The 21,845-nt window shown below is 37.9% G+C and overlaps 2 protein-coding genes across 3 annotated transcripts; both read left to right on the plus strand.

The window, feature by feature from the left end:
* The first annotated feature begins 172 nt into the window (after positions 1–172).
* LOC126799290 (uncharacterized) lies at positions 173–5,033 on the plus strand. The gene is made up of 11 exons (XM_050526461.1): positions 173–698; positions 806–908; positions 1,054–1,177; positions 1,532–1,594; positions 1,835–1,873; positions 2,391–2,471; positions 2,575–2,622; positions 3,489–3,539; positions 3,625–3,693; positions 3,910–4,155; positions 4,393–5,033. Exons 1-11 carry the CDS (start codon positions 407–409, stop codon positions 4,642–4,644), a joined length of 1,368 nt encoding a protein of 455 aa, XP_050382418.1. The 5' UTR covers positions 173–406; the 3' UTR covers positions 4,645–5,033.
* A 6,303-nt stretch (positions 5,034–11,336) lies between these two features.
* On the plus strand, positions 11,337–21,616 carry LOC126799285 (histone acetyltransferase HAC1-like). 2 transcript variants are annotated; one of them, XM_050526455.1, is made up of 17 exons: positions 11,337–11,654; positions 12,150–12,457; positions 12,662–12,770; positions 13,038–13,335; positions 13,410–13,898; positions 14,085–15,826; positions 16,661–16,957; positions 17,053–17,331; positions 17,713–17,841; positions 18,012–18,212; positions 18,318–18,460; positions 18,556–18,868; positions 19,112–19,251; positions 19,650–19,728; positions 19,821–20,213; positions 20,645–20,862; positions 20,965–21,616. In XM_050526455.1, exons 2-17 carry the CDS (start codon positions 12,264–12,266, stop codon positions 21,074–21,076), a joined length of 5,136 nt encoding a protein of 1,711 aa, XP_050382412.1. In that variant the 5' UTR covers positions 11,337–11,654; positions 12,150–12,263; the 3' UTR covers positions 21,077–21,616. The 2 variants fall into 2 exon arrangements, with proteins under 2 accessions (XP_050382412.1, XP_050382413.1); XM_050526456.1 differs by having other exon boundaries at positions 13,038–13,314.
* Positions 21,617–21,845: the final 229 nt, after the last annotated feature.

Here is a 21,845-nt window from a genome sequence, read left to right on the forward strand (position 1 = left end):
GATAGAAGCATGCACAGGAGAGCCAGGGTCTCAAAAAGGTCCCAAGTTCCAAAGGGTGATTCACATACCACCACCAGAAAATGAAAGTATAAAAATATATAAATAAATAAAGAAAAGGATTTAGGGTGAATTAAATGTGAAAGTACTACTTTGGGCCTTCCAACACAACCTGGACCCTACTCCTCTCTGCTCTCTGTCTCTCCCACACTCCCACATTAGGGCTTCACTGATTCTGCTTCTAATTCTCTCTCTCCCCCACCCACTCATATCCAAAACCCCAACTCCCAATTCGAAATCCCCAAACCCCAATTTCCCAAATTCAAAATTCAGAAACCCTAACCGGCTTAATTTGGGGGCAAAATTCAAAATTGAAAGCGAGTCTTCTGCGGTATGAACAGAAGAAGAGATGAGTAGGCTTTCATTCCGGCCACGCCCGCTCGATATCCACAAGAGGCTCCCCGTCGTCAAGTCTTTCAAGGACTTCGAAGACGATGAAACCCCGTCCTCCACCCGCAACTCTCAGCTCTTCCGTCTCTCCGCCGTCGACTCCTCCGCCACCGAAATCGAGGTCCACCCCCCTCCGGCCAAGAAGCTAGCCCCTGAAATCCCAACTCCTCAGTTCGTCGTTGTTGATACTTATGAGCGAGACTACTCTCGCACTTTTGCTCAGCCCAATTCTTACCTCCGAGCTAGAGGAGGTAGCCTCTTTACTTCACAGCAACAATGCCCTGATGGATTTTAGCTTGCCATTTTCGAGTGGTGCTGACTTGTTTTTTTGTGTGTGTTGTCTTGTGTTGTTTTGCAGCCCGGGCCGAGCTCGGCGAGTTTGTGGAGTATGATTTGGACAATGAGGACGAGGACTGGCTTGAGGAGTTCAACGGCGATGACGATATTCTCGCTGCTGAAAAGTAAGCAAACACCAAACCGACTCACTATAATGCATATCACATTGCATGTTTTGCACATTAAGTAAATCCAGTGTAGCAGTAGGAGTGAGAGAGTTAGTTCATTTATTGAAATGTATTTGTGTTATTGTCAATGTGTGTGCACCAGGCTTGAGACTCTTATATTCAAGTTGGAGGTTTTGGATCACAAGGCTCGGGAGAGGGCAGGAGTTATAACTCCTACTCTTGCTTCACCAATCCCTGTGCTTCTACAACTGGATGTCGTAACTGAGGTGATGTGCGTTTTAACTTCTCTCTCTCTCTTTTTTACTTGACGACTTTGATTAGCGTTGTCAATGCTGGATAGTGTTGTTGATTCCGTGGCTGCATCTTGATTATACTTGTCAAACTAGTTTTCTAGTTAGGTCTTAAATGAGGCTTGATGTACCTAGTCTTGTTTTCCTTAGAAGTGGCAAACTTGCTATTCCCCTGTTTACGGAAGCCTCTCTTTTTTTTCTTCTCAAGCAGTTCCATTAATTTTTCTTTTGGTATTCAGAGATCTATCCATCTGTGTTTTGATGCTTATTTTTCAATCTGCAATCCAATTGAATCACCTTTGGTGCTTTGTTCTTCTTCTTTGGTCATAGGCTTTACAAGGTCCCCTCAGATATGCTGTAATCCGGTCAGTTTATGAGTATTGGAAAGACAAGGTACATAAATTACCCTGATGCTTTCTTACAGCTACCATCCTCTTCCGGACTACCATTTTTGTAATATATTCTACATTGAGTTTAGAGTCTAAGACCAACTGTGGATATATTACCCCAAAAGGAAAACCAGTTGGTAATTTTCCATAGTTGTCATAGACTCTAAACTCTAAACTGAGTTTTACTACAAATTTTGTCAACAATTGTGCTTTCACTTAGATTCTTTTCATTTAATTTTGGCAGCGTGAAAGATGGCAGAAGCCTATTTTGCGTCGGCTGCAGGTTAGTGTACTGACTTAAATCTATGCTTATTGTCACATTCTATGGATAGATGCTGCACCATATATAGAAAAGTGATATATTTTGTCATAAAGTTATCATGATCATCTAGTTAGATATATAGTGCACCGCAAAAGTGATTGATCTTGATCATCTAGCTGTCAAGAGCCAAGTTTGATCTGCCACAGATAGCTTTCTTTTGTCCTGCTGCCTTTGATTATTTAGTAGTTCAGATGATATTGTGCTGGCAGCATGGGTATCTGACAAAAGAATACTTAAGGGACTAGGGAGCTAGGTGGGTAATTTATGCAGTGACTAAATGCTAGTTGTTATGTTTCTAGTAGTCTATACAACTATGTTGGGAGGAAATTGGAACCTTTGTTCAAGTTTAGCTCATGTAGCAAAGAGTTGATACCTACATGGCTGTGTGTGCTTGCAGATAAACCTGCATGAAATAATTAGCCACTTGATTGTATAAATTAGCTATTAGCATCTTGATTCTCACCTACTTTATGTGCAGCCACCCCCACCGGTTAATGATACCAACCCATATAATGTCTTTAGGCCGAGGGAGAAAACCCACAGACTGCACACAAGAAGGGTACGTGGCAAACATGTTTTTTTGTTACTTTTTCCTTGGGTGAAGAGTCTGTTAGTTATTCTGAAAACAGTTTAGTTTTGCTTAGTACTGATCTTGTTTTCAGATGCAAAGAAGGGAAAACAATGTGCAATCATTTGAAAAGCTTCGCCAGGTTAGTCTGCTTTTTCAATATCTTCTTCTTTTCTGATTCTTCTTCTTACTTTGGCCTTAAGGATGGGCATGGTATGAGTGTTTGGGTGCTCAAATAGTTTAGTTCTTAGATCTTGAGCATGAGGACATGGTCAGTTTGTTATCCATATTTTTCTCCTGTGTCTTGAAATATTTTTAGGTTTTGAGGCGATTCTTCCTGTATCACTAAAGACAGATCTGAGGTTGCTATAATAAGAAACCAACCTCACAGATCCCACGATATAAAACTTCCAGAACAAAAGGGTCCTTTTTGAAAATTAGCCATTTCTTAAATATATATATATATATATATATATATATATATATATATATATATTTGCCATTCTATCATCCCAAGGCAGAGAAAAATGCATTTATTGTCATGGAAGAAGGATTGTGATAACATGTAGATAATTCAGGGTGGGATGATGGTGACCAACAAACCTGACAATATAGGGTAGCGTTTGATTCCAACTCCCATTTCTTGACCAATAGTCCTTTGATGAATCTTTTTGGTTCAGAGACCAGTGTTTGTCTTTTTGTTGATATTTATTGCCTCAGTTATATGGGGGTTGATTGTGAAAGCTAATGCACAGAACTTCCATCTGAGTAAGGCACCTCATGATTGCATCCATCTTTTTTTTTTTTACCCCAGGTGCATCTTTGTAGATCTAAATAATGTGTACACACGCATATATACATAAAATCAATAATGTATACATGCAATATAATAGCCAAAATGCGAATGGTGAAGTTAGAATGAAGTTCCTAAGCAATATATTATATGGATATTAACTGCCTATATCTGATAGTCATAATGACAATGCTACTTATATTGACTGTTCTCAGGTTAGGCGCAACCTGGAACAAGCCAAGACCATTGTGGAGGCTTTAATCAAGGTGCTGTTATTGAAATGTGAACTGAGTAGTGTTAAAAGTGATGAACTTTGTCTTCATTACTGCTTATTGCTTATGTGTATTGCAGAGAGAAGAAAAAAAGAGAGCAGTCATGGAGGCTGAAGTTGAGCTTCAAGTAAACCAAATGAAGTACAAGGTATCTCTTTTTGGTTCCTCTGTTAATTTTCTGTTTTGTCTTGACAGTGAAACCCCTACCCCAGCCAGAAGATGGAAAAATAAATATAAAAAATGTAGAGATGTACCCCACCCAAAAGATGAGAGAAAATTATGGTAAACTAGAAATGTTTAGCATTAGATCTGTTGACGATTCTTTTTATCTTTGTCTCTGTATGGCTTTCTTGTGTATTTTCAGCATGAGACTGTGCTCCTCGAAGATAGTTTAATCCTTCCTGGCTTTCCGCCAATGTCTTCAAAGTTTGTTTCCAGTGAGGATGAACTTATTGATTCAGATGACTTTGAAAACAGTCGGCCCCGTACACGACCTTGTGCAATGCCTAATCCACCTTTACAGGACCCCAATTTAATCATGGTTCCGACAGGAACCATGAAGCAAGAATTTAGGCGTCGGCATGCACCACAAGGGTGGCTTCATAAAATGGTACATTGTTTATCTTCGGACAGATCTTTCATATTATTCTTCTGTTCTTATTTCCTGATGATGCTGTTAGATATATCTTTTAGTCACAGCTGATAGTTCCGATTGTCATGACTGCAATAGCTACCATGTAGATATTGTAGCATGGTTACCATCAGGGAGTTGTATTGTTACTTAAGTTTGCTTTTATCCGTCAGAATGTTTGTTAGTGAATAATTTGTTTGCATGGGCTTCATGTAGGATCCCCTTGAGCCAGTTCTGTTATTTACAAAACCTCTAGTTCCAGAAAAGTTGGCAGCTGCAGGCATTGTACCACCATCAGATACTTCAACTAAATCTGGAGCATCCACAGCACCTCTTAAATTCCGCGGAAGAATTGGCCGAGGGGGCCGATTAATATTTGATAGATGGAACCCGCTGATGCACACTCCAATTGACTTGGGGAGTTCATATTACATACCTCCTAAACCTCGACCAACAACATATAATTGAACTTTCTACCCCTGCTGTGACAGAATTGGAAAGGGGTGCAGATTAACTATTTGGAAAATCCTGAGTGACCTAGGATTATTGAGCGGTTGAACCATCCTTTGCTTATGCCTAAGTTGAACTCTTGAACTAACCTTTGCTTGTGCCTGGATGTCGGTGTGGATGGGATCAGTGGTTGTCTTGGAACTTTTATTGGAGATTTGATGATTTAGGGGTAATTGTGGATGAACGAAGGGTTGGTGTAATGCTGAATTGTATTTCCCAATGTTTTTTTTCCATGTAAAGCTCATTATCGATTCATTTGGTATAAACGTAACGTGTCTCTGTATTCTCTATTAGAACAGCCATTTGGGTGCAGGTGCTCTCAGCCTCATTGTCTAGTTTCCTAAATCTTCTGAAACAAAACTACCAAATGTTTTTGCGTTTGAACGGAGAAAGAAACTGCCAAACAATAGCCCAAAGGGCTTAATCAGTAAGATCCACTATGGGATTGTTGGCCATGGTGGCGATGAGAATTGATAGAAAGGATCCCCAAGGTGGAGCATATTGCTATTAGCATTTAACTCATCTAAACACAAGCATTACGATGTTGTAAAAGATTGAAACACAGAAACATGACACCCCCTATGGATTAGATTAACAAGACCGACTATAGCATCCATTTCGAGCTCAAAACTAGTCTCAACGAGGGACCAAAATATGGTGGAGATCGAGTTTCCACTAGGACCTCTGGGTCGAGTAATGTATGTCCCTTATGATAACAACCGGTGAAGCTTGTTCATGATATGCAATTGGTATGTGGAACCAGTCTCGTTGAATTGCATTCTGACTTCTGAGGACCACAAAACATGGTCTCTTAGTTCTCTGTGTGATGCATCGATGAAAAAACGTATTGTTCCCAATCGGAGTGTATTACTCTGAGGCAATTTTGTTATTCGTATTTTTGTATTTAGTGCTACATGCACCAATTTTTTTTACAAAAAAGTGATACCAAATAACGTGACATCATATGTGGCACATATCATGTCATCATTTTCAATTGTATAATTTCCAACTAACATATCTAATTATTTTATTTTCTCATTAACCAAAAGCACACTTGACTCTCTCATCAACTGTCTCTCGCCTCTCTATGAAACAACACCTCACTCTCTCATTGACTCCCTCTCACTCTCTTGATTCAAGGCAATGTGTCTGAGAAGAAGGTGTTTGAGATGATGAACAATTATTCTATTAAGGATTCTGATACAGCCTTTTGTACTTTTATGGGAACGATCATTGCTCAGTTGTTCGTTGGAGGACATTAACTACTCGAGAGGAACATAGCAATGCGATAAGAGACAGCTTAATTGAACTACCCGAGCCGTGACTAATGTTCATGAATATCATCAACCGGAGGAAGTAGAGGCTATTTGGAGGTTTTACATGGAGCAGAAGCCGAAAGCATAGGTTGGGTTGAAAGCTTTTATGTAGTTTGAGAGTTTGACAGCACCCAGCCGCTACAACCATCTCTACTTGACCTCACTCATTACCAATCCAACATCTCTACATGCCCATCTGTAGCTAGTCTATAGTTTTGCTATTTTGTAGACAACAATGTCTTTTGTCTTTTTTTTTCTTATATTTTTCTTTAATGCTTTTGTTAATACTATTTCTTCTATAGGTTAGCTCTAAGAGGATTTTTTTTCTGATGAGAAGTTTGATATTTTGTGTTGATAACATTGTTATAATATATCTGATAGCACATCTAATAAATAAAAAAACAACAACAAAAGAGAAAATAATTCATTTGAATTGGGAAAAATTTGCGAGCAGCCATTAATTTACATCATGGGCAGCCGGATGTTAATGATGCTCATGGGTTTTGTAAAAAAGCATCAAGTATGCTTGCTTATCAATCAAATAGCAGTAAACAAGCTAATATCCAGCGACTAGAAGAAGTTCCACACCTAGTAAGATGAAACAAAGGGACCTTCTATTCAACATAAAACTCACTTCATTCCAAGACTTCCCTTGAGAAAGACGTGGATACATTAGGATTAGCAAATGTCACGAAATTTGAAATTGCCACCAATTGTGGCTGCCATGTTCAAGTAAATATAAAATCATCACTCTTAAAGGTCAACTTACTGAAAACCTTAAAAGGTGGTATGCTTTAGCTATGAGAAAGAAGTGATGAGCACTAAAGCAAAAGGAAAAATCTCGCACATTTGACAACCGGCCTGAAAATAATGCAAACGAGAAATCTGCTCGCTGGTTTATAAATCTGAAACTTCAAAGTTGCACTGCCAGTCTTTGAATAACCTGGATTGTCTTATTTTGCATATTTGTTTATAAACATAGATAAAGTTATACAAAGGTTAGACAACTTCTAATCAAATCTTGTTATGTAATTTCACCTCACCAGTCCACTACAAGCCTACAACTACACACCTTTATAGGAGTAGTACATATATATGGAGTTTCCTCTCTTTGACCATCTGCTGGTGGGCACTATGATGCACTGTCATATTAAAACAGGTTACCTTACGTTCAGAAAGAAAAATATATATATTCCTACACTAAAAGTTATTAGTGATCGAAGTTCTCGGTCCTCGACTTTATATTATCTGATATCTCTAAGGGCAAATGTACTTACTTGAGTTTTACAGGAGAAAAGACTAATCTAGTCATCATCAAGTCTTGGCGGTAGGGGTGGCACTTAAGACTGAAAAATTGAAAACCGAACCGAAAAAACCGGATTGAAACTGAAAAAAACCGAATAGAACACAAATAGAACTGAAATTTTAGAAAATCGAACCGGTTTGGGCACATAAGAAACCGAACCGGACCGAAAAACTGAATTATTCATAAAATAATGTCGTTTTACGTTTATATTACCAAATGAGAGACAACTAAGGGTTGCACGGCAACTCTCCATGTTGAATTAGGAAATGCTACACCGGCCTCTCTTCTCTCCTTATCCAACTCGGATTTGATCTCTTTGTCCAAATAAGAATGCATCACGGCTCCACTACTCCTTATCCATATAGGATTTTTCTTTCCTGAAAATAATCGACAAATAAGGAATAACAAAGAATAAAAATAGTAAAGTAGAATCCTAGTCGAGTAAGGAATCATAGCTCAATAAGGATTTCTAACACTTCACACAATTTCATCATCAAAACTATCATCATCGGCATTACTCTACCTAAACATACAAATGACAAATATGAACCTAAAACAACTAAATAAGAGGTAACAAAGAACAAGTGATTTGATTAATGTGATTTTAGGTTTATATTTATATATAATTATATGTTTCTCTTTTGTAGTGTTATATATATATATAATCATCTATGTTTTATATGTATGCCCATATATGTATGTTTCAAATAAGTTTGCTAAAACAAACATATATATATATATAAGCGGATGTGTAATTACTAAATCCGCCTCAATATGAAGCAACTATATGAAGGAAATTTCCCGGGATCGATCGACAACAGTCGATATGATTGATATATATATATATATATAGTGACCCTGTAAAAAATTCATCAAATTCGGACCTCGTTTAACCGTTGGAATTTCCGGTAAACCGAAAACAATACTAATATGTCATAAGGGAAGACCCATTACCAAAATACAAACACAAAAAGTCGTTTGCATATCTGAAATCACCTAATTTTTATCACCAATTGTGTGCGGCCGCACCAAAGAAACCCATTTGGCAAAACCCCGGTCAATGAGGATTTTAATATGTCAAAACGCCTCTTTTTTAGTTGACCGTTGGTTCGAACGGTCAAACTATGTCCAAAACGAACAAAATTTTTACGGGGTCCCTAAATATATATACAGATCACATATGCTGGTGTCGATCGACCATATTTTGAACTAGAGTTTGTGATTACCTAAGTGTCAACTAATGTATCATAACCTTTTATATTAGGTTTAAAATAAAACTATCGCATTATAAAACGGCTATATGAAGGAAACTTCTCGGGATTGATCGAAACTAGCCGATATGATTGGTATATATATTTAGTGACCATATAAAAATTTCATTCAATTTGGATCTTGTTTGACTGTCGGAATTTTCGGTAAATCGAAAATACCACTAATATGCCATAAGGAATGACCTATTAAAAATATGCGAACGCCAAAATTAAACCATTTGCATATCTGAAATCATCTAACTTTTCTTACCTATCGTGTGTGGTTTTTATTATGTGAAAACGTCTGTTTTTTGGTTTACTGTTGGTATGGACGGTCAAACCATGTTCAAAACGGACGAAATTTTTACGGGTTCCCTAAATATATATACCGATCACATCTACTGGTGTCGATCGACCATATTTCGAACTGGACTGGAGTTGTCGATCGCCGAAGTGTCCACTAATGCATCATAACCTTTATATTAGGGTTATAATAAAACTACCACATTATGAAGCGACTATATGAAGGAAACTTCTCGGAATTGATCGACATCATCCGATGTGATCAGTATATATATTTAGTGATCATTTTAAAATTTCATCCAATTCGGACCTCATTTGACCATCGGAATTTCCGGTAAACCAAAAACAATACTAATATACCCTAAGGGAGGACCCATTACCAAGATGCGAATGAGAAAATTTATTTACATATTTGAAATCACATAATTTTTGTCATCGATCATGCGTTGTCGCAACAAGGAAACTCATTTGACAAAGCCCCGGTTAATGAGGTTTTATTATGTGAAAACACCACTTTTTTGGTTAACCGTTAGTACGGACGGTCAAACCATGTTCAAAATGGATGAAATTTTTACATGGTCTCTAAATATATATATCGATCACATTTATTGGTGTCGATCGACAATATTTTAAAACTAGAATTAAAAAAAATCCAAATTAAAAAAAAACGAACCGAACCGAACTGTTCGGTTCGGTTTTCAGTTTGGCATATTAGAGAACCGTGAACCGAACTGAACCGAACCGAAGTTTAATTTCAGTTCGGTTTACAGTTTAAGCCCAAAACCGAACTGTTTGAACCGAATGTCACCTATACTTGTGTTTTCTATTCGGGATGGCGGAGACACTTGTTTGGTATTTACTGATGTTTTTATTTATTCTGATGATTGGTTGAGGGAATTCAAATATGATTGGAATGTGAGGTTTCCATATGCTACTCCACACATAGAGACCTCATATTCCAATCATCACCGCATTTTCTGTCTACTCAAAACGAAGATTTGTTGCTTAGATTGTTTAACAATCTAGGTAAGCTCAGCGATGGACCACGCAGGACTTCTAATTGTTTATGCTTCAATTCAGACTTCGATTCCTACATTACCAAAGTTCTTGCTAATTGAAATATGAATGTGCTTATGTTTTTGGGTCCAAATATAACGACAGTTGTTAATCACCAAGGAAATTTTTCCGTACATTTTTCGGTACATGATATACCTTGTTTATCCATAAATAGCATGAAGCATTGTGGGTAGACTCCAAATCTTGCTCCACAACACACAAAAAGGAAGTCATTGCAATACTCTGTGAGCGCATTGATGGATTAGCTGATCATATATTTTATGGAATATGCAAAAGTTGTAGTCATCGGAGGTTATGATTATCCTACTTTCATTCTCATATGAGGTCGTGTTAATTGCATCATTCCATAATCAAATCTAGGTAAGCAAACGTGTCACAATTTAAAAGAAACTCGAGTACGTAAAGAAGGCATTGGGTTAAGGTGCAGTTTGATCATACTGTCAATTCTCAATTGATACTCTTTAGTAATACTTGATAGTTATTTTAGAAGTTTTTCGTTTGAAAAGATGCATTCGTTATCCCCTAGCGCTTTATTAAAGCTAGAACTTACGACAAGTTCTTGTAAATTTAACTAAGCCGAACTACTGTTCAATTTGAATCTAGACTATATAGAAATCTTATAAAAGTAGAAAAATTGAATAAATGTAATAATGAGGGAAATCTGACCACAATTTTCAAAAAAATATACCATTTTCAATTCCTACCAAGACTTGCCCTTTGAGTTTTATTACATTTAATTTTTCATTTTTTCTTCCATAAAAAATAAATGTACATTGCATCCAAACTTCAGTATAAATAGTTGGTCACATGGAGCCATGGAGCCACCTCTACTCTAGTTTCCCCTTCTCCTGATGCTGCTCTTGCTCTCCCATTTGATGCAGACAAGGTTGCACTCCTAACTAGAAGAGCTTATTTGCGCACTTAAAGGTTTAGTTATATTTTTTTATTACCTTAAATTTTTAAAATGTTTTTAATTATATGTAACCGAATGAAGAAAATCTGCGTATTTATGAGATTTTATGCGAGTTTGCAATCTCTCTTGTCGTTTATTTGTAAATTTGATGTATTTTTTTTTTCAAAACTATTTTTTTTCAACAAAAAACAAGTGACGGAAATATGTTACTTCAGTGAAATAAAACAAAATTTTCGATATAATCAGGGGCATATTGGTAAATTGATAGGCATGTTACATGGTGCGGACAGTGGACTAAGGAAGAATCACCTCATAAGATCTATCTGCGTCCTCTTGTCGTCACTGTGCGTGTATTAATCCATTTTTTTCCAATTAAATTTTTGCTTACTGCTTAGTAAATAAAACCCAAAATTAAAATTATAAACAGATAAAAAAAATAATAATAATTTTCCCAATTACAGTATTCTTTCCGATTAATCCCCAAATTGAGCCAATAGAGATTTGAAGAAGCCCCAAAAACCCAAAGTCGGAAACAATTCTGACCCTCTTCTTCTCGGACCCATCTTTCATTCTTCTTCCTATTTCTTCTCTCTTCGATTTCAGACTCTCTCTGCTTCGTGTCAATTCCGCACGTGCGTTATTGTGGCGAAGAGGCCATTTTCCGATACGGTACCATCCCACCTCTTCATTCCCTTTGCCTCTGTAATTTCTGCAATCGCCGATCGCCGTAGCTGATTGCCGTCGTGGGTTTTCGAAGCCCTCTATCAATTCCGAGCTCCGATCGCTGCATCGATTGATTTCAGGTTCGTTTGCATTTTCTAGGGTTTTCTGGTGATTCGATTTGATTCAATGTTTTTGGGTTACTTATTGGAATCGAATTGGGAATTAGCTGAGCATTGAAATTACTTTATTAGCCCTTTTGATTGTGTTGGTTCTGATTACGATCGTTTGCCCCCAATCTGTTTGATTTTGCTGATTGATTCAAAATTGAGTATCTCATTGTGTTTATTGAGCTGGTGGAAGTTGCAAATGAGTGTAATGGATTCAATACTGATTGTAAAGTTTTGTTCTTGGTATAGTAATTAGTCACGTGTCAATGTGTTTTTCGATCACTTGCAATGCTGAAGATTTAATAGTGAAGGACTAAACTTTATGTATTCAGTTGCAATGTCACTGGTTTTTTATTGATATCTGTATTGTGTTCGTTTCGTTTTTGCTGTTATGTTACAAATAGAGAAGTGCTCTGTGTTTTAGTTGATTGAGTTGTGTGATATGCTCGTTTGCGACTGTGTTTACAGTATGGAGGGTGTCTATGGTAGCTAAAGATGTGTAGGCGGGGCAATTATAAAGGTTTTCTTTCTAAGTGATGTGGTACTTGATACTTAGAGTCAGCATCGTGAAGGATAAAGAAGATGAACGCACAGGCACATATGTCGGGACAAATATCTGGGCAGGTGCCCAATCAGGCAGGTTCTCAGTTGCCTGTGCAACCCCAACATAACGGAAATGTTCCTTCCCAAATGCAAAATGTAGGCGGGCCTCCTCGTGGTATGTCCAATATGGATCCTGAGCTTATGAGAGCACGCCATTTTATGCAGGAGAAGATGTAAGATTATTTACTTTGGTTTCTCATTTAATGTGCCTTTTATTTTTCTGTAATTGTTATTATGTTATATTTATATCTACATTTTGGACTCTTTCTTAGCATGTTTTATACTGTTCCTCATTCTTCTTTTTCCTTGGTTGGATTCTGCTTTTAATGTTTAAGTAAAATTTAGATTAGTACTGATGTTACCATCCTCTTTTCCAGCTGTCATGTTATACAGCAGCGCCAACTTCCACAGCCAATGAATGAAAGGAAGTTTAGGGATATTGTCAAACGCTTGGAGGAGGGTTTGTTTAGATCAGCTGTCACCAAGGTTTCTTCATTTTCTTTTTTCTTATATGTTCTAGTCACTTCCCATTTAGACTATTTATTGGTATAGAGCCATGTTCAGAAATAATTCTTTAGGTCGGCTGTTTGAGTATTTTTAAATTGTTCTCATCCTACGTGTTCCCTGTTTTTTTTTTTTGGAGAATGAGTGATCCCTGCTTGTTAGAAAGTTTGTTTTGGTTAGGCAAAAGAAACTTATGATAGCTTCTTGTCTGTGTTTTCTTATGCCCTTGAATTTTTTTAACTATCTCAGGAAGATTATATGAACCTGGACACTTTAGAGAGCCGTTTGCATAATTTGATCAAGCGTGCACCTCAGACCAATCAGAGCCAACAGTATCCACAGCTTGTTAATAATGCCTCTCCTGTTGGTACAATGATACCAACCCCTGGCATGTCACATAGTGGGAACTCAAATATGATGGTTACTTCTTCCATGGATGCTTCGATGATTAATACTGGTGGAACTACTAGCATATCGTCCACACCAGTCAGCACAGGAAACATGTTGCCAGGTGGTGGCTTACATGGTTCGTTCAGTAGAGCTGATGGTAAACTTAATTTGATCATTTCCCCCCTGATTAAGTCAATCTTCAAACTACTGTGATTAAATCTTCTTTTGTAGGTTCTATGTCTAACGGATATCGGCAATCTCCTGTCAATTTCTCCATTGGCTCTGGAGGAAACTTGTCGTCAATGGGTGCACAAAGAATTGCAAGCCAAATGATTCCTACTCCTGGGTTTAACAACAATAGTAATCAGTCTTACATGAATTTGGAATCCTCTAACAACAGTGGTGGGTTCTCTACTGTTGATTCTAAAATGGCAACTCAGCCACAATTGCAAAAACAGCATCTTGGTGGTCAAAACAGCCGTATGCTTCACAACCTTGGAAGCCAAGGGGCTAGTGTAATGAGGTCGGGCTTGCCGCAGAAATCATATGGGGTGTCAAATGGGGCTATAAATGGTGGAATGGGAATGATTGCAAACAATTTACCAATTGTTAATGAAACTGGCATTTCTGATAGCTATTTGAACACTTCCTCAGCTTATGCCAATTCCTCCAAACCCTTACAGCAACACTTTGATCCACATCAGTGGCCTGTAACGCAAGGTATGCTTTCTTTCCTGTTTCATTCCGTGTGTGTGTTTGTGTGTGCACGTGTATAGTATTTAACTATTTATCCAGAGAACATGATTCCACCATATATCTATAAAATTGCAGGTTCTACGTTACTCAGTAGTTGAGAACTTTACCAAAACATAGTACTTATTTGACCAATGAACGGTTTATATGCAGGTGATGGCTACAGCATAAACAATGCTGATTCTTTTGGGTCTGGAAATTACTATGATGGAGCAGCTTCTGTTGGGTCAATGATGAATCCTCATAATATGAATTCAGTTAGTATGACACCTATATCCAAGACCAGCTCTCCACTTATAAGTAATCAGTCCAATATGCATGGCCAACAACAAAGTGTCCACGTGAAGCCTCAACCTGATCAATCAGAAAAGATGAGTTTCCAGAATTCTTCAAGAGACAACGTGCTTCAGTCTCATCAGCACCAGCAATTTCAGCAGCAGCAGTTAGCTCACCATCAAAGACAACAGAAGCAGCAGAATCAGCAAGCCCAGCATTTGTCAAGTAGTGATGCTTTTGTTCAGTCTCCAATGACATCTGATCTAAGCAGTCAAGCAAAGCGTGATAATGAAGTTATGCACTCACAAACAGAACAGTTCCAAATGTCGGAGATGCATAATCAATACCAGCAGCAGTCTGCTGAAGATCGCTTGAGAAATGCTCAGCATAACTCATCTGGTCAGCATGATGTCTCCTCTTCGTTGTCCCAAACGTCTCAGCAAATGCAACAAATGTTGCATGCTCACCAATTGATTGCAGAGACTCGAAATGATTTCAGTTCTCTTTCTGTTGGAGCTCAATCAGAATCAGCACTTCAGGGTCAATGGCGTTCTCAATTGCAAGATGGGAGTAACCGGCAGGTTCACATGTCACAGGAGCAGAATGTCCAAGAAAATTTTCATCAGAGAATATCTGGGCAAGATGAAGCGCAGTGTAATAATCTTTCTTCAGAAGGACCTAACAGTAGCCAAACTGTTGCTACTAGAAGCACATCTCATTCCCAAAATGATATTCGGTTCAGAAATCAACAGAAATGGCTTTTGTTCTTGAGACATGCTCGTAAATGCCCTTCTCCTGAAGGGAAATGCAAAGAATTTCGTTGTTTAGCAGCGCAAAAATTGTTGAAACATATTGGTCAATGCACTGACTTGCAATGCCCTGATCATAACTGTCTTCGCACCAAGAAGTTGGTTAACCATCACAAGAGTTGTGTGGATTCAGCTTGCCCGGTTTGTCCTGCTGTCAGGAATTATATTCAGACACATAATGAGCAGATCCGTCTTGTTCCTGAATCTGGTGTGCAGAAAACAATAAATGGATCTTCTAAAGCCTTTGAAAGTGTTGACTCTTCCACTAGATTGATGTCTAAGACGCCCTCAATTAGTGAAACATCTGAAGATCCACAACCATCTATTAAACGCTTGAAGATAGAGCAGTCCTCTCAATCTGTTGTTCCTGATCCTGTGAGTAATGCAGTAACAAATTCTGCGATTAAAGAACCCCATCTATCCCAGGATATACAGATTCAGGATTACCAACAAAGTGAAATTTCTATGCCAATTAAATCTGAGTTCACGGAAGTGAGAATGGAAGGTCCTATAAGTTCTGGACAAGGGAATCTTGATGAGATGAAAGATAGTCTTGAGGAGAACTGCAAACAAAGACAGGATGGTGTGCCTGCCCCTTATAATGATCCTCCTGGTTTAGCTAAGCAAGAAAGTATCAAACTTGAGAAAGAAACTGATCCAGCTAAGCAAGAAAATGCTATGCAGACTGTGGAAAACCCAGCTGGAACCAAATCCGGGAAGCCTAAAATAAAGGGTGTATCGTTGACGGAATTGTTTACACCGGAGCAAGTTAATGCACACATTACGGGTCTCAGACAGTGGGTTGGCCAGGTTTGTACTCTTTCTCACGTACTACTTTATGATTGTTTGTTTCATTATTGTACACAGATGTGATTAAGCTGGCAATTGAAACATCAATAGAGAACATGTTTAATTTGGTGAAGCATGTGAAATTGATTTATAGAAGAAACTGGCACCAGGTAGTGGAGGATTAGGTGCACAAATTACCCTAATCAATTTTCTAGCACTTCCTTCCTCTTGTCAAGGTCTCCTGTAAAAAATTTATGCATGCTTCTTACTTTTGGGGGAGTTCTGGCAAATAATCTACCTTAAAGTTCTTTTACTCGTGCGTGACCCCTTGCCTGTCTTTGTTTTGGTGTTTCCTGTGCATAGCAATCTTTTAGATTGTTCTTTTTTATGTACGTGGTTTTTCTTATCAACCAGTTGATCAAATTATATTGGTGTTTTTCCCCTGCTGTTAACTTTTGGGTTTGGGGTTGGAGAACTATGGTGTCGCATTGAATTGGAAAAAAACGTAGACCCAGGGTGATTCCAACAATTGTTTTATTTTCTATCCTCCCTCATTAACACTAGATCCCAACTTGTGGAGGTGCAGCTTATTTCAAAGGGATGTAGTGGCAGGCATTTGAGCTTATGCTTTTATTCTGTAATAAAATGTTTAACAACTTTGATGGAAGGACAACTAAATCGTTTTTATTTTACGAAATTGGAGTTGGGAAGTGCTCTTATTAATTTAATTATGTCTCTGACAGTGCTCTTGTTATTGCCATTGTTGCAGGTTCAATTTCTGAGAACTTATATTATTTGTTTGAAACTCCATCAGTTGCTGATTTTTATTTTCTTTTTACTTTTTGTTTTTCACAGAGCAAAGCAAAGGCAGAGAAGAATCAAGCAATGGAGCATTCAATGAGTGAGAACTCCTGTCAGTTGTGTGCAGTAGAGAAGCTTACATTTGAACCACCGCCTATGTATTGCACACCTTGTGGTGCTCGTATAAAGCGCAATTCTATGTACTATACAATGGGGGCTGGTGATACACGGCATTATTTCTGCATTCCATGCTATAATGATGCTCGTGGAGATACAATAGTTGTTGATGGGACTGCCATTCCAAAGGCAAGGCTAGAGAAGAAGAAAAATGATGAGGAAACAGAAGAATGGGTATGTGTTTTCTGCAACTCTTTTTGTTTTTGTTGGTTCTATAGTCTGATTCAAGATGGTTATTCTTATATTTTCTATGTCTAAATTTGTTACAGTGGGTCCAATGTGACAAATGTGAAGCTTGGCAGCATCAAATCTGTGCTTTGTTCAATGGCCGAAGAAATGATGGTGGGCAAGCTGAGTACACTTGCCCTAATTGCTATATAAAAGAGGTTGAAAGGGGAGAGCGTAAACCATTACCACAGAGTGCTGTTTTGGGAGCCAAAGACTTACCGAGGACAATACTCAGCGACCACATAGAGCAACGGCTATTTAAGAAACTAAAGGTGGAAAGACAAGAGAGGGCAAGACAGCAGGGGAAAAGTTATGATGAGGTGAGATACCATATTGTGTTATCCAAAATGCTTATGGGGGTGTATCAATATATGATGCTTGAATTGTTTTTCTTCTGGCTTAAATCTACCGCAAATAATCAGTAAAAAGGTTTTTTTTGTTAAAATAAATCAATAATAACATTCCTTAAAGAAAAAAAGAGAAGTAGTGTACTAATGTTTAGTAGCTCTGAACTAGCCAAAACTTTTCCCCGTTATAGATGGAAACTTACCAAATAAGTGGCTGGTCGTAATAACTTATAAAGATTGATTTCATTTCTATCTCTGTGTTGATTATATCTTTTCTGCATGGACTGCTTCTGTTTCTGTTCCTTCTGCCTGGATGTAGTGATTGGCTAATTCTTTTTGAACTGTTGTTACTAGGTTCCTGGAGCAGAATCACTTGTTATAAGGGTTGTTTCATCTGTCGACAAAAAATTGGAAGTGAAACAGCGGTTTCTGGAAATATTCCAAGAAGACAATTATCCTACAGAGTTCCCATATAAATCCAAGGTCCAGAAGATATCCAAGCTTTGACTGAAACTGAATTAAACTATACTGGTTATAATATACTCTCCAGAAAATCAACGAACATAGTTGTAACATACCTCTAGAAATATATCGGAAAGACAACAATCCTATAGGTTTGGTTGTAGTATGCTAACAAAATTCTTCTCCTCTAGGTTGTGCTACTGTTCCAGAAAATTGAAGGTGTAGAAGTATGCTTATTCGGCATGTATGTTCAAGAATTTGGAGCTGAATGTCAATTTCCAAATCAGCGTCGTGTATATCTATCGTATTTGGATTCTGTTAAGTATTTCAGGCCTGAGGTTAAGGCAGTAACTGGAGAAGCTCTCCGTACTTTTGTTTACCATGAAATTCTTGTGAGTTTCAAGGGTTTTCTGATTTTTCTACATTATCTCTTTGCAATCTTTATCTTATTAAATTCATTTTGGATTATTGGCCTAATAATTTGATTCCATTCCCAGATTGGATACCTTGAATATTGCAAACTACGAGGGTTTACAAGCTGCTACATTTGGGCATGTCCTCCATTGAAGGGTGAAGATTATATTTTATACTGTCATCCGGAAATTCAGAAAACACCAAAATCTGATAAGCTCCGTGAATGGTTGGTCTGCTGAGTTGAGTGAATTGTATTCAGAGTTGGCTTCAGATATCTGGTCTCATATTTTTTTTTCTTGTTTCCTCCCTGTTTTGGTTCAGGTATTTGGCAATGCTTAGGAAAGCCTCTAAGGAAAGTATTGTCGTTGAGCTCACTAATTTATACGATCATTTCTTTGTAAGTAATGGTGAAGGCAAGGCTAAGGTTACTGCTGCTAGGCTGCCGTACTTTGATGGTGACTATTGGCCTGGTGCTGCTGAGGATCTCATTTTTCAAATGCGTCAAGATGAGGATGGGAGAAAACAGAATAAGAAGGGATCCACCAAAAAGACTATAACAAAAAGGGCTCTTAAAGCATCTGGGCAGACTGATCTCTCTGGTAACGCGTCAAAGGACCTGCTCCTAATGCACAAAGTAATTACTTCATATTCTCAAACTCAATAAGTTGTTTGACTCTTTGTGGTTCTCGATATTAGTTAATGTTACTCAGAGTTTTAACATCTAACAAGTCTGGACTGCCAATAGATTATACTAGATTAATTATTTTCTTTTTTTCCTTCAAAGTGATTTTACTAGAACTAGTGTCCCTCCTGTTCAATTTAACTTGGCTGTTGTCTGTTTTTTTTCCTTTTGCTGATATGTGTGTTCGTTTCCCAGCTTGGTGAAACTATAAGCCCGATGAAGGAAGATTTCATCATGGTTCATTTGCAGCACGCGTGCTCTCACTGCTGTGTGCTAATGGTTTCTGGAAAACGTTGGGCTTGTAACCAATGCAGATATTTTCAGCTATGTGATAAGTAAGAATTTTGAATCTTGCATTGTTGTTTGATATTTATATTAGTGAATGTTTCCTATTACACTGCTTCTTTCTTCTCATTTATGAGTTGAGTAGTGTTTACAATCTTCTTTTCTTAGGTTGTTGTTTATAGTTTATACTTCCCAGCCATCATTGTAGTGGGTTCTTTTCTCTGCAAAATCAGTGCAGTAAAAGTGAAAGTTTGTTGAAGAATAGTTCAGGTCCTGGTATTACTGATTAGTGATTACCGAGATCATGGTTGGATGGACTTCACATTTACAGCATGCTTGATACATAACCTTTTTTTATAATATAATTTCTTCTGCTTTTACACTCCCGTTGAAGATGTGATATGTTATTTAACTTGTCTTGATTTTGTTCCACTTACATCATTCCCAGGTGTTATGAAACAGAGCAGAAACGGGAAGATAGAGACAGACATCCTATGAATATGAGAGATAAACATGATTTTCGTCCTGTATGTGAATTGTTCATATGATTTTCTTGTGAAAAATCGTCTTTATTTCATCCATTCCCGATGCTCAATTCTGCTGTGATTTTGTACTGCAGTTTGACATCATTGATGTACCAGTGGATACAAAGGACAGAGATGAGATCCTTGAGAGTGAATTCTTTGACACCAGACAGGCGTTTCTGAGTCTTTGTCAAGGAAATCATTATCAGTATGATACTTTACGGAGGGCCAAACATTCCTCTATGATGGTCCTCTACCATCTCCATAATCCAACTGCTCCTGCATTTGTGACAACATGCAATATATGTCATCTTGACATTGAAGCAGGTCAAGGCTGGCGTTGTGAAGTTTGCCCTGAATATGATGTATGCAATAGTTGTTATCAGAAGGATGGTGGTGTGGATCATCATCATAAATTGACAAATCATCCATCCATTGCTGAGCGTGATGCACAGAATAAGGAAGCTCGGCAAATGCGAGTTGTACAGGTACTTCATATATATATATATTATATATATTAGCGTGATTAATTGTAACGTATTAGTGGAACTGGTCAAAGTGGTACTCAAATAAAATATTTTTTCCCCTCTGAAATGTGGAGGACACTTATAGTTAGGATCAATGAATCTCTTTTGCATTTGTGGTTTCTGTGAGAACAAAAACTTTTTGAGGGGAAAGAGCAAGTGCATATAGTTGTAGTTCTCAGTGAAACCATTCCGGCAGAAAAAATTCTTGAGAACATGCTATCCTCGGTCTTTATTTATACCTTTCCAGATTTAATTAATTATTATTTATTAAATAGCTTTTTGCTGATTAATTAGTCTGAACATGGACAGATTTTCTTGGGAAAGGTTAGGAAGTATCCTTGAGTGGTCAAGATATTGTAACTAACATTTATTATATCTTTTACTTTTTGCAGCTTCGGAGAATGCTTGATCTTCTGGTTCATGCCTCACAATGTCGTTCTGCCCAATGTATGTATCCCAATTGCCGCAAGGTCAAGGGACTTTTCCGCCATGGAATTCAGTGTAAAGTTCGTGCATCTGGAGGTTGTGTTCTTTGTAAAAAAATGTGGTACCTCCTGCAACTTCATGCTCGAGCATGCAAAGTATCAGAGTGCCATGTACCTCGTTGCAGGTTTGTCAATGCTTTTTTTCATCTTGAATCTTACAGTTGCCTCTTTTGGACAATCTCTCCTATTATAGAATAGATTGTAATGAAGGATGTATGTTTTCTCAGAGATCTAAAAGAACATCTGAGGAGGCTGCAGCAACAGTCTGATTCAAGGCGACGAGCTGCTGTGATGGAGATGATGAGACAGAGAGCTGCCGAGATAAACAATTCTGGGTAATAAGATTGTAAATAAAAGATTGAAAAGTCTTGGAGGAAGAACAATTTTCTGCTACTTCCTAAACTACTTGGAGGAGGGGACACTTGAAGAAGCACTCATAGAAGACTAAAGGGGAGCATTTTCCAAACAGCATATCGGTTTATACTCACTTTTTAGGGAACAATTATTTGGTTCTCATCTCCATGACTTAAATAGTCCCCAAGAGAAGACATGCAACAAAGATCAACTCGAGCTTGCCCTTTTCAAAACAGCTGACAACAATGCCCTGTTGAAGTGAGACGTTCCTCTGTCTGGCAAAGTTCAGTGATTCTTTAATTCTGTCTTCTTGTAGTTTATCAAATGCCATTCGGCATATGTACTATATCATGTCTTACAAAGAAATGTGGGGGTGGGGGGAAGGCTAGCTTCAGGTCAATGTTTTTCCGCTTCCCTCCCCCTCTGTAGCTTTGTGTTAATTTAAGGAATAAGTACCGTCTCTCAGTTAGTTCTCATTGACATTGTTCTCATATGTTAATATATATAGTCCACAGTATTTCCATATCAACTGGCTGCAAAGCCTCTTGTTTCTCTCCCTCTTTTCCTTGTAAGTATGGTGAATCTGATTTGCACAACTCCAAACCAATTGTGGCCTTGTATCTATCTACATGGCAGTCGTTCTAGAAATGAAAGGAAAAGTGAAGCACTACGTGGCTTGTTTCTTCTCAGGGACCCTCACTTGTTTCAAACCTCAAATTGTGTCCTTGTGGATGTGGTATGCGCTGGAAGAAAG

The sequence above is a fragment of the Argentina anserina genome, chromosome 6, assembly GCF_933775445.1.
Source record: "Argentina anserina chromosome 6, drPotAnse1.1, whole genome shotgun sequence".
Classification (NCBI taxonomy): Eukaryota; Viridiplantae; Streptophyta; class Magnoliopsida; order Rosales; family Rosaceae; genus Argentina; species Argentina anserina.